Genomic DNA, 12,574 nt, shown 5'->3' on the forward strand with positions numbered 1-12,574 from the left:
TCCTATATTGAAAATTTTATCCCAGGATTACTTTAAGAATCTAAAGTCTTTTCAGGTTGTATATGAAAAATAGGAGACATATTAATTCTTATTTCTGTGAAGAATGTCATATGTCATATCTTTTTGGCATTTTATTATATCTGCGAATTGCTTCTTGCAAATCAATCACTCCCATAATATTAATTCTACCATTCTGTGATTATTTAATGTCTTTCAAGTTCATAGGACTTTTTTTTCAAACTTTCTTCTGAGATTAGAAGTTTATTTTCTTTTTCTTTATTATGTTTAACCCAAGATTTTTGTCCTTTGTTGCTATTGTAAATGGCATTCTGCTCATGATTTCTTTCTAAGGTGGCTTTGTTGGTAGTTTATAGAAAGGCTTTTAATTTTTGTAAACTGATACTTTCCTTGTCATGCTGCTATTTTTTTTTTACTTTACTACATGTATTCTGGTACAATTTGGGTATGTCTTAGGTATAAGATCATGTCATCTGAAACAGGGGTTAATTCAGATTCATCTATTCATAGGTGAATGATTTCAACGTCTTTCAGTTTCTGTATTGCTCACTGTATTACAGCCAACTCAACATTAATTATAAAGGATTGTGAAGAGTAGGCAACCTGTATTTTTCAAGATTTTAGTGGGTTTCCTTGCAGGTTAATACCTGTAGGATATGTATTGACAGTGTGTTTGTCAGAGACAGCTTTAATATTATAGAGTATATTTCTCCATTCCTATTATTTTACAGAATTTTATCTTGAAAGTATGAGGCATTTTATCAAAGGGTTTTTCTTAAAATATTGAATTGATGGATTTGTTGCCTTAATTATATTGTATTATTTATAATATTTTTAGAATTCTATGTGTTAACCCAAGCCTGTACTTCTGGAATAAAGTCAGCTTAATCATTGTGGATGATATGCTTGATATGAATGTGTATTCATTTTTCTAGTACTTTATAATGGTTTTCAGCCTTTATTATCACCAGTTATGTTTTCCTCTATGTACACACATGTGTACACACACAAATAAATGCATGTGTGTGTTGATTCAGATTAAATTAATAAGGCTATATATAACAGGTTTGGAAGTGATCTTTTACATTCTATGTTTAAAAAATGTCAAGAGAGTTTCATTGTAGTGTTTTGAAGGATTTGTGGTAAGACAGATGCTATCATGTTAGGATCCTCCACGATGATTTTGATCACAGCTGAATCAGTTTTCACTTCCACCAACCAGGGCCAAGTGCAGCCCTTTCCCCACATCATAGACAAAATCTCTAAATAGTTACAATTTTATTTTCCTGATGGCTAAGGATATTGAACACTTTTAAGTGAGTCTTGGACAGCTGTGCTTCACTTTGTGAGAACATAATTTTTAGTTTTATAATACATGTTTAATATGGAGTCATATGTTTTCTTTATATTAATTTTGCTGAGGATATAGAAAAATGAGGATTCCTGCACTGTAAACTTGTAAAACTAACACCTTTGGGAAGCTGCAGGCTATCATAAGAACATATATGCAGAAACAATGCATTCTGTAATTTAATGAAGGAAGTTTATTCCTGGTCACCATGACAGTACTACTAACCAAACTTGATATTGATATCATCTCTAGTAGTCTTGAATAAGAAACTACCATTCAGAATACACATAGAAATTACAATGGTTGATGAAAAGAACAATGATAGTTGAATATGTTTATGGAACCAAGTATGAGTTACATTCTACAGCTCAGGATGTAAATTCAACAAATCACCTTTGGGTGAACTCTCAGGTTGGCCAAACTTTACCCATGTTATCATGGTATTAATGGTGATCTTTAGAACTTCCATGCCATTTGAAGTCTTGCTAGCTAAGAAAGCAACTTCTGATAGGAAAAGAAGTAGCTGTATTCCCTTTACCTCTAGAATGAGACTTTTAATTAATAAATAATTAAAGAACAAGGGGCCAGCACTGAATATAAATGCATATTAGAAACCCTAAATGGACACAGTTGGGTTATAAATTTCTGTGTCAACCTCCTCTTTCTTAACACACACACATTCACACATATATTGAAATGAATTTGTATATTTATTAAGAAGTTGGAGAAACTGCAAGAAGAGGGCAGAATAATAGTAGTAATTAGATGGAGAATGAAGGTGAAATGATGTAAATATACATTGAATGTACCAAATTTTAAGAAGACATTATTCAATTATTTTTTTCTAAAGTGACTTTGTTTTTCAAGACACACAGAGAAAGTTTAAATAACAGGAGTTTTCAACAGAAAATTATCATTGTTTCTTATTCATATCTCTTGTTTGTGAATATTAAATGCACTTTGCTTTCTTTATATCTTTAGAACTCAATAGACTGTATGTAGCGACAGTGTCTAATATATTTTGTTTTTCCTTGTTCAAGTCCTTAAAGAAGATTGTATCTGTCTTTTCTAATTTGATAGATAACTACAGCCTAAAGAATTGTTGTAATACAAGGAGAAAATTGTAACAGACACATGTAGGGCATGGCATCTTTGGAATATAATTCTCATGAATTTATTCTTCAAATGTGACTGAATCATATGTACACTATTTAAGCATATCCTGATTAATTTGCTTACTGAAGTCATTTAATAAAAGATAATCTCATCAGATAGACTTTTGAAATCATATTTCATCTTCTTTTTAAATAACGTGTAACATGAAGGCAGACACAAACAGTTTTTTTCTGTGAAATCTTTTAGAGTATTAGGATCAGTCAACATCAAATCACAATTTTTAGCTAAAAGTAAACATGAAGCACAACATAAAATTTATTTCTTCACTGTTATTACTCATGGGTCTCCAGTAATTGTCACATTTCTAATTATTTTGATAGGTTTTAGTAATACAGATTTTATTTGCTACACCAGAGTGGTTATTTTATTAGTTTAGTGAATATTTATGTGCTTTTTGAATGAGATACTTTACACAGTGTCTTTATTGCTTCTTGAAACACTTTATTTAATCATTCACAAAATAAGAAGAGTTCATACATCGTAAGAAGAGAATGGAAAGGCAAGTCAGGAATTTAGTATATGGTGTTCTGACTTCACAGGATAGAAGACAATTCATTTAAAAGGAAATGATGATCTATATATGATACTGATTCCATAGTCAAGAGGATATAATGCATAATTCTATTCCTTCTGTCATCTGTGCAGACACAAAAACAAAAATTAAAACATGATTGAAGAAACAGGAACAATTTTATCATTGAGAGTTCATGGATGCAAAAATAAATATAACAATATAATGAGTATAGAGAAAGGATGGTACACAAAAAGTTCCTTTCCTAGATATCACCAATATTTTGTATTTTCAATTCTAGAGAAGCACTGTTGACTGAAAATAATGACATTCTGTGACCTTACATGAAAATTTATATCAAAAGCTTTCAAGAAATATACTGAAAATATCAACAGGCTTGCAGCATATCTACCCACGATCATAAGTAAAGTAAGATTTTTCAAATAACAAGGCACATTATCTTGATGAACTATTCCTCAATATAAACAAATTAGCAATTCTGAATTAGATAAAATCCTTCATATTTTTTATAAATTAATATATTATCTCCTTCATTTCTATCTCTGTAAGATTTTCTGTATTAGAAGACACATAATATCCTATCAACATTTTGCTAATTTTCAGTTCACTTTTTCTTGGTGACATACTTATCTCTAATTTTTTATGCAATAAGCATGAATCCATTCAAATATCAAGATGATTAGGAATGCATTCTGTTTCTACTTACCTACAGAAGGTCATTATTTAGGACAAGTATCTGTAAAAGAACATGAATGGAGTAAAAATTAACAGAAATATTTTAATAGGAATATGAGAACAGCTCCCCAAGTATTATTTCTGGAAAGAGCAACTGAAAGATTATATATGACTACACATAATCTAAATCAGGGATCTTACTAAATAGATAGGTAGGTAGGTAGGTAGATAGATTAAGTATGTTTAAGTATGTATATATACATACATGAATCTATGAATATAAGAGAGAGAGAGACTGTTTTTGACTAAAATATTGTTCACTGGGTTTACCTGCGTCCAGAACTTGTCGAATGTTTTCTTTTGGAATGTTCTGTTGCTTAGCAAATTCCTCAAGTTTTTCATATTGTTCAGGTGTCAAAGGTTGACCTTTTCCTACATTGAATGAAAGACAATGTCAGAGACATGTTGAAAAATTCTGGATAAATTACATTGCTTCCTTAGTGTCCCTGCATAATATGCAATAGAAAATCCCAACTGCCCAAATTCATCTACACTGGGTTGGTCAATACAGACAATAGTAATTTCCCCCAAGTTCCATGTACACACTTAAATTAGTCTCACTGGTGGCATGACATCAATTTTCAGTATTTCATGATATATCAAAAAATAAGGCAACTTCTCTAGAGAATTCTCTCATCTCAATCCTATGCATTTTCAAAAATATAACACTGGAGAGTCATGGATGCCTATCATTGGAACCTTCATATTTCTCCTGAGTTTATACTCTAGAATTCATTATTTAATTTAGTACACACTTACCAAATGACACTCAAAATGGTCTAAACTTTGGACAAATAATATTCGTTCCCTTCTTTCCAGTAAGGAAACATGAATATAAACACTTCTAGTAGCATTCCCCATCACTCCGAGTCTTCAATGACCATGCTACTCAAATTATAATATAATGTAAAAGTTGGTCCGCACAACAATCATATTGTCATTTAGTGGAGAGGAGTTTGGAAATACCATGATACTGTACTTGGAGTGTGAATCTGACTTAATCTCTATTTGCAGGGTGATACTTTTTTTTCTACCACATCAGAAAACCCACTACCATTCTTACCAACAACAAAAATCTGGTTTGTTGTCCGGCCAGTTCTATCCACATTCTTATTGGTAAAGACTATGTTCTCTGATGTTGCATACACAGGTTCAAATCTGTTGTCACCTTCAACTGACGTAACAGAAATATTTCAAGATTAGTGTCACTCATTTTTCTACTTTGTTAGATGTGACATGTTGACTAAACATTAATAACGACCCTGACTCTAGCAATCACCTCAGATTCACTATCATACTACATACACAGGCCAAGGTATTCTTGTATGCACTCATTTTGTATATGCTATCATAATACAGTGACCAATTATTTCCACTCTTTAAACCTGATAATGAATCCTAGGTACAGACACTTTCTCTTTTTCTCAATTCCTTCTGTCAAGACCTGTGGGATCACTCTATTGGGTATGCCTTTCCCTTTCCACCAGATCCAAAAGGCCACTTGTCAATTTTCTGAAAGTTTAAAACCTGGGTGTCATATCTTAGTAATACCTGGTAGGAAAAATGATACATATGCAAAAAGGCCATACTCTTGGAAATATGCACAAAAGTTTTCATCTTGTAAGATTATGGATGACAAAGATATAACAATGAGCATTTTAAGTTATCCAGACATTCATATTGTGTTTGTGTTTGTCTTTCTGTGTGTGAGATTTTCTGTCTTCATTTGCTTCTCTCTCACTCTGTCCCTCTGTCTCTCTCTCTCTCTCTCTTGCTCTGTTTGTGTGCGGGGGAGTATATGTGTGTGTGTTTGTGTGGTATTTCCTCTTGTAGACACTGATTAAATGATAAAAGCACTTCACTCAGGAGATCTTGTTTTTTTCTACTTCCCATGTAAATTATATCTATGTATGTCTCTCTTAGGGTCCTCGTTTTTGTCAAGGTTCTCTGGCATTGTGATTTGTGTGGTGGTTTCTTTGCTTTATGTTTAAAAACAACTTATGAATGAGTACATGTGATAATTGTCTTTCTGGGTCTGGATTACCTCACTCAAAAAGATGTTTTCTACCTCCAATATTCACCTGCAAAATTCAAGATTTCATTTTTTTCTGCTGTGTAGTACTCCATTGTATAAATGTAGCACATTTTCCTTATCCATTCTTCACTCAAGGGGCATTTAGGTTGTTTCCAGGTTCTAGGTGTGACAAATTGGTATCATGGGGACCTTGGGAGAAGGTTGAAGGGGAGTGAAGAGGTAGGGAGGAAAGTAGAGAAAAATGTAGAGCTCAATAAAAATCAATAAAAAAATTCATGGGAAATAAAATGATTTTAGGATCTACTAACTTTCTATTACTGGAATACTTTATAATGTTCATGTAAACTTTGGAAAGTAATAAGCTTGACAGAAGATTTGCTCTCCCCTCATTTAAGATCAAACCAAAGGTCATCCCATTCATAATTCAGTTGCATACTGTTGCTATTATTTTAGCACATTTTGTAAAATTGAAGGAGTCTGTCTGAAATTTTTGAGCATTTTTCCCATAACAGCTTTTCAAAATTGAAGTTTATCATCAAATGATCTAAAAATGTTATGATGCCTACAAAACAATGGAATAGGAAGCGTTAAACTAGAACCATTCATTAAAATTTTCCACAAATCCAGTATGGCAGTTAATGCCTATAATATAAGTGCTTAAGAGCCTGAGGCAAGAAGTTTGCAGAAGATGTTTAAGGCCACTGAAACCTATCATTGAGTGTCAGGCCTGTCTAATAACAGAGAACTGTACAAACGCATCATTATTTGTCACAGCCAGAACCTGGAAACAACCTAAATGCCCCTTGTTGGAAGAATGGATAAGAAAAATATAGTACATTTACACAGTGGAGTACTACACAGTGGGGAAAAACAACATCATGTAATATGGAGGCAAATGAATGGCTCTAGAACACATCATATTGAGTAAGGTAACCCTGACCCAGAAAAACAAATTTTAGATATACTCACTCATAAGTGGTTTTCAGATATAAAGCAAAGAGAAACTAGCCTACAGTTTACCTAGACAACAAAGAAGACCCTAAGACAGACATACATGGATACAATCTAAATGGGAAGTAGAAAAAAGACAAGATTTCCTGAGTAAATCGGGAACATGGACATCATGGGAGAGGGTAAAGGAGGATGGGAGAGGAAGGGAGGGGAGAAGAGAAAATATATGCTTCAATAATAAAAATTTTAATAAAATAAAAGACACTAACTATTATATAGAAATAAATTTTCATGCAGGAAACTATTTGGAGACATTTTGTTAGCATTAATCACATCTTCAGGCAATAGTGTTCTTCTCTATGAAAACTTCAGGTGACCTACAATGTACTCTGACTTGGTAGCATATCTCAGTTGGTTGGAAGGATTGATGAATTCCCAAGTAGCTGATATTGTTCTAAATCCATGTACCTATGAGTAGCTGAAGTGCCAGCATAAATGTGCTCATTCAAAATGGTTCTGTTCATAGAGGAATCCCCCAGATCCCATACTTACACTGGGTTCTGTACTTGCCATCTTCTTGCCTATACCCAGTGACTGTGGTTTCTGAACATTGGCCATTTGCACTAAAAATCAAACAGACAATCTCTGGTTTATTCTTTATAACCTTTAATTTATATTAGAGATTTTTAAGTATTACAATGAACTTGATGAAGTAAAACAAAATCTATGAATAGTGTGCAGAGCTGGAACAGAAGTACCACTTACATCTCTTGATTCTTTTTTTTAGAAAATATCATCATATTTTAATCATACACATCACTTCCTTTATTTGTGGCAATTTTCCAAGTGCTTTGAAGGCTCTGATTACTTCCTTATCCAAATTTCACCATTCACTGCATATGATTTTCAATATCTTAATTCTCATATTCTAGTCTAATGATAACATGTACATAGGTTTATATGCATGTGTTTTAAGTGATTTAATTTATAACCTAAAACTTACATTCATAACTAGAAAAAAGAAATGGTTCTAAGCTTTCTAAGTTTTTATGGTCTTATGTACCCTTTCAATGACCACAGTCATCTAAATTTTTTTTTCTGGTTTTTCAAGACAGGGTTTCTCTGTGGCTTTGGAGTCTGTCCTGGAACTAGCTCTGTAGACCAGGCTGGTCTCTAACTCACAGAGATCCGCCTGCCTCTGCCTCCCGAGTGCTGGGATTAAAGGCGTGCGCCACCATCGCCTGGCTAGTCATCTAAATGTTAAGGAGTGTCTTTGAAACTAGAGCATCAAAGAAAGGGATCTGCAAATTAGATTTGTATAACCTGTTTGTGCAAAACTATTTATGATGTCATTGACTGAGTAATATAACACATATGATTATGAACCCAATGCTCACAGCCTTCAGCTTAGTAGAAATGAGATTTTTACAGTCACTTGCATCTAATATTAGAGCACAAAATTTAACCACAGGCCTCCAACCAAAGGATTTCTAATGAAACATTCAGGGAATTGGAGACAGTATCTAACATCCTTATGGTGTCCAGAGCTAACCAATCTTGTAATAAAATAATCACATTCCTGAAGATGAGCCCTTCAATTTCATGACCAGAAAAATAAAAACATTTCCCTGTAAGTTTGACAACATAAAGGCTGAGAAACGTATAACAGTCTGCTCAGTTTACATAGTTGACAATTTGCTTACTTGACATAAAATGTGACGTCCATTTCATTACATGCTTCACTACAAGTAAGTTCACGAACGTAGAGTCTCATGGGTCCTTCTTCCTCTATGGTGTCCACATTGTCAGCAGCAATGGCAGTAGTAAACCACGCTCCTTCAAGCTGAACAAACCACAAATACCATTAAATATGAGTTGGTACTCTTATCTCTGATCCCAATCTTTGGAAATACATAAAATAACTAGAAATATAAAATGAATAATATTGTGTTCATTAGTAAAAAGTTATGCTTCTAGGGATGTAGAATAACACAGGACAATATGATGACTCAATTTATATAGCATTCAGTACCTGAGACCTTTTAGAACTACCCATGTGTTGGCCTCTTTGTTCTGAAATTAAAACCATTGTTTTCTTTTTTCCATTGATTTATCTTAGAAAAATTTGCTTGAAAAAGTGCACATAAGTGAATGTCAGAAAGGTTATTTCATGAATGTGGACTCCAATGGACAAACCATTCGAAACATCATACCCACAGAAATATGCTGTTGAAAAATATCAGTTCAATGCACAGACCAAATAAATTTACCTCAGTATAAGCATGAGCCAGACCAAATGCCAAAGTCAGCAGCAGAAACTTTACCATGGTGGTGCCTGCCTTTGATCTTCTGTAGAACCTCAAAATAGGATATTGGTTATGAAGGAACTGAACTGACAAAGCTTTTTATACAGTTAGTTAGAGGGAGTTTCTTGGAATCAACCAATGGTTCTGCACCACAATCTGCATCTGTTCAGTATTTCCTCTTTGGCCTTGTTGAACGGCATATGATCTCATATCTCTAAACTAATATGATTAGGCTAAAGGTCAGGTTCTGTTTGGATGATGAATTGAGTGTTCCTGTCAGAAAGAAAGAACTGTCCTTGTGAAAGCATCAAAGCAATTATTTTGAATCCACATCTCTTGGTTGGTAAAGGTCAAACCAACCTTTTTTCATCCAACCTTGATTCATCCAACCAATCTGACATGCCTTTTAAAATACATTCTGGATCTAAGCATAATACTGTGCTGTCAAATGAATTTAAAATTGTGGCCTTAGAAATGTAAGTCAAAGCAACCACATTTTTAGATGATAAGATGGTAAAACTAAAGAAGGTTTTCCTATGCAGATATTGACATATCCTGTACCACCTTTAAGTCTTCCAATATATTGATTATTTTATTCTTTCAGCACACAGAATTCAAAGGCTCTGGCAAAGAACTATAAGAGATAACACCAACGCTTATCTGCATTAATAATAGAAAAAATGCTGCTAGATGTCCACTGGCAATAAATACAGCTATTATTAATTAAAAGAAGCCAAACCATTATTTTTCTGTTGTGTAGTACTTCATTGTGTAAATATACCACATATTCTTTACCCATTCTTTAGTCAAGGGGCATTTAGGCTGTTTCTAGGTTCCGGCTATGATGAAAATGCTGCTATGAACATAGGTGACCACATATCCTTGTAGTATGGTTAAGCATTCTTTGGGTATATTTCCAAAATTTCCTGAGAAATAACCATACTGATATCCAAAGGGGCTGTAGCAGTTTAAACTCACACTAACAATGGAGGAATGGTCCCTTTACACCACATCTTCTCCAACATAAGTTTTCATCAGTGTTTTTGATCTTGGCCATTCTTAGAAGTAAAACATGCAATCTCAGAGTCGTATTAATTTACATTTCTCTAATGGCTAAGGATGTTGAGCACTTTATAAGTGTCTTTCAGCCATTTTAGATCCCTCTGTTGAGAGTTCTCTGTTTAGGTCTGCACCCCATTTTTAATAGGATTATTTGTTCTTTTGATGACAAGTTTCTTGAGTTCATTGTATATTTTAGAGGTTAGCTCTCTGTCCTATGAGGGGTTGGGAATAACTTTTGCCATTATGTAGGCTGTCATTTTGTCTTGTTGACCATGTCCTTTGCTTTACAGAAGCTTCTTAGATTCAGGAGGTTCCATTTATTAATTGTTTCTCTTAGTGTCTGTGCTACTAACGTTATATTTAGAAAGTGACTTCCTGTGCCAATATGTTCAAATGTACTTCCCATATTCACTTCTATGAGATTCAATATGGTTAGTTTTATGATGAAGTCTTTGATCCATTTCGAATTGAGTTTTGTGCATGGTGATAGATATATATCTATTTTTCTTCTTCAACATGTTGCTATCCAGTAATGTCAGCACCAGTATGCTTTCTGTTTTCAATTTTATATTGTTTGATTCTTTGTCAAAAATCAGGTGTTCTTAGGTGTTTGGGTTAATATCTGGTTCTTTGATTTGGTTTCATTGGTCCTCTTGTCTGTTTTTAAGCTAGGAGGAGACTGTTTTCTGTACTGTAGCCCTATAATAGAGTTTGAAGTCAGGGGTTGTTATGCCCCCAAGAGTTCCTTTATTTGAACAGGATTATTTTGGTTATCCTGGTTTTTGTTTTTCCATATAAAGTTAAATATTGTTCTTTCATGATCTGTGAAGAATTTTGCTGGGATTTTGATTGGAATTGCATTGAATACGTAGGATGATTTAGGTAAGATGGCCATTTTTCTATGCTAATTCTACTACATAAATACATGGGAGATCTTGTTTTCTGGTGTCTTCTTCAATTTCCTATTTCAAAAATTTAAAGTTTTTGTCATGCAAGCTTTCCACTTGTTTGGTTATAGTTACTCCAAGATATTTTATGTCATTTGTAGCTATTGTGAATAGTGATATTTCTCTGATTTCTTTCTCAGTCCATTTATCATCTGTGTAAATTAGGGCTACTGATTTTCTTTTTCTTAGATAATCTTGTATCCTGCTACATTGCTGAAGGTGTTTATGAGTTGTATAAGGTCCTTGGTAGAATTTCTGGGTCACCTATGTAGACTATCATATCATCAGCATATAGTGAGCGCTTGACTACTGATTTTCTAATTTGTATCCTCTTGATCTTTTGCTGTCTTATTGCTCTAGTTAGAACCTAAATTACTATATTGAATAGATATGGAGAGAGAAGACAACCTTGTCTTGTTTCTGATTTCAGTGGGATCATTTTCAGTTTCTCTTTATTTAGTTTGATGTTGGCTGTTGGATTGATGTATATCATTTAATTATTACATTTAGGTATATTCCTTGTATCCTTACTCTCTCCAAGACCTTTTTCATTGAAGAGATATTGAATTTTGTGGAAAACTTTTTCAGCATCTAATGCGATGATCAAGTGGGTTTTTACAGTTTGTTTATATGGTTGATTACATTGACAGATTATTGTATTATGAACCATCCATGCATTTCTGGGATGAAACCTACTTTGTCATGGTTAATGATTTTTCTGATGTGTTCTTGGTCTTGTTTTGCCAGTATTTTGTTGAATATTTTTGCACCAATATTCATGAGTGATACTGGTCTGTATTTCTTTTTCTTAGTAAAGGCCTGTAGTCATTTGGTTATCAGAGTAATCATAGCCTTATAAAAAGAGTTTGACAATGTTTCTTCTGTTTTCATTGTGTGGAACATTTTGAGAGTATTGGTATTTGTTTTTTGAAAATCATGTAGATATCTAAGTTAAACCTTTCTGACCCTGTGCTTTTTTTAGTTGGAAGACTTTTGATGACTGCTTTTATTTCTTTGGCAATTATAGGTCTATTTAATTTGCTTGTCTGATATTCACTTAATTTTAGTAAGTGATATTTATCCAGAAAATTGTCCATTTCTTTAAGTTTTCTCATTTTGTGGAGTACTGGTATTGAAGTAAGATCTGATGATCCTCTAGATTTCCTCTGTGTCTATTGTTATGTCTTCCTTTTCATTTCTGATTTTTTTTGCATATTCTTTCTTTGCATTTGGTTATTTTGGATAAAGGTTTATTTTGTTTCTTTTCTCTAAAATCCGATTATTTGTCTCATTGATTCATTTTTTTTTGAGACAGGGTTTCTCTGTGGCTTTGGAGCCTGTCCTGGAATTAGCTCTTGTAGACCAGGCTGGCCTCAAACTCACAGAGATCTGCCTGCCTCTGCCTCCCAAGTGCTGGGATTGAAGGCATGTGCCACCACCACCCAGCCTCATTGATTCTTT

General features: G+C 33.5%; 1 protein-coding gene across 1 annotated transcript; it reads right to left on the minus strand.

The window, feature by feature from the left end:
- Positions 1 to 2,963: 2,963 nt before the first annotated feature.
- Positions 2,964 to 9,150, minus strand: LOC102002837 (odorant-binding protein 1b-like). The gene is made up of 7 exons (XM_005371994.1): positions 9,069 to 9,150; positions 8,502 to 8,641; positions 7,351 to 7,421; positions 4,876 to 4,986; positions 4,083 to 4,184; positions 3,784 to 3,813; positions 2,964 to 3,182 (listed from the first exon to the last, which is right to left on the minus strand). The coding sequence occupies exons 1-6, from the start codon at positions 9,123 to 9,125 to the stop codon at positions 3,797 to 3,799; spliced, it is 498 nt and encodes a 165-aa protein (XP_005372051.1). The 5' UTR covers positions 9,126 to 9,150; the 3' UTR covers positions 2,964 to 3,182; positions 3,784 to 3,796.
- Between the last annotated feature and the right edge of the window lie 3,424 nt (positions 9,151 to 12,574).

The sequence above is a fragment of the Microtus ochrogaster genome, unplaced genomic scaffold (genome assembly GCF_000317375.1).
Source record: "Microtus ochrogaster isolate Prairie Vole_2 unplaced genomic scaffold, MicOch1.0 UNK151, whole genome shotgun sequence".
Taxonomy (NCBI): Eukaryota; Metazoa; Chordata; class Mammalia; order Rodentia; family Cricetidae; genus Microtus; species Microtus ochrogaster.

Bases quoted from the DNA above. Each gene is read 5' to 3' on its own strand.
- LOC102002837 (XM_005371994.1), bottom strand. From the start codon at position 9,125: ATGGTAAAGTTTCTGCTGCTGACTTTGGCATTTGGTCTGGCTCATGCT. The intron at 7,422-8,501 runs GTAAGCAAATTG...TTTGATTTTTAG, and splicing joins GACGTCACATTTTATGTCAA to TGCAAATGGCCAATGTTCAG. The intron at 4,987-7,350 runs GTAAGTATGGGA...CTGTTACGTCAG, and splicing joins TGGCAAGTACAGAACCCAGT to TTGAAGGTGACAACAGATTT.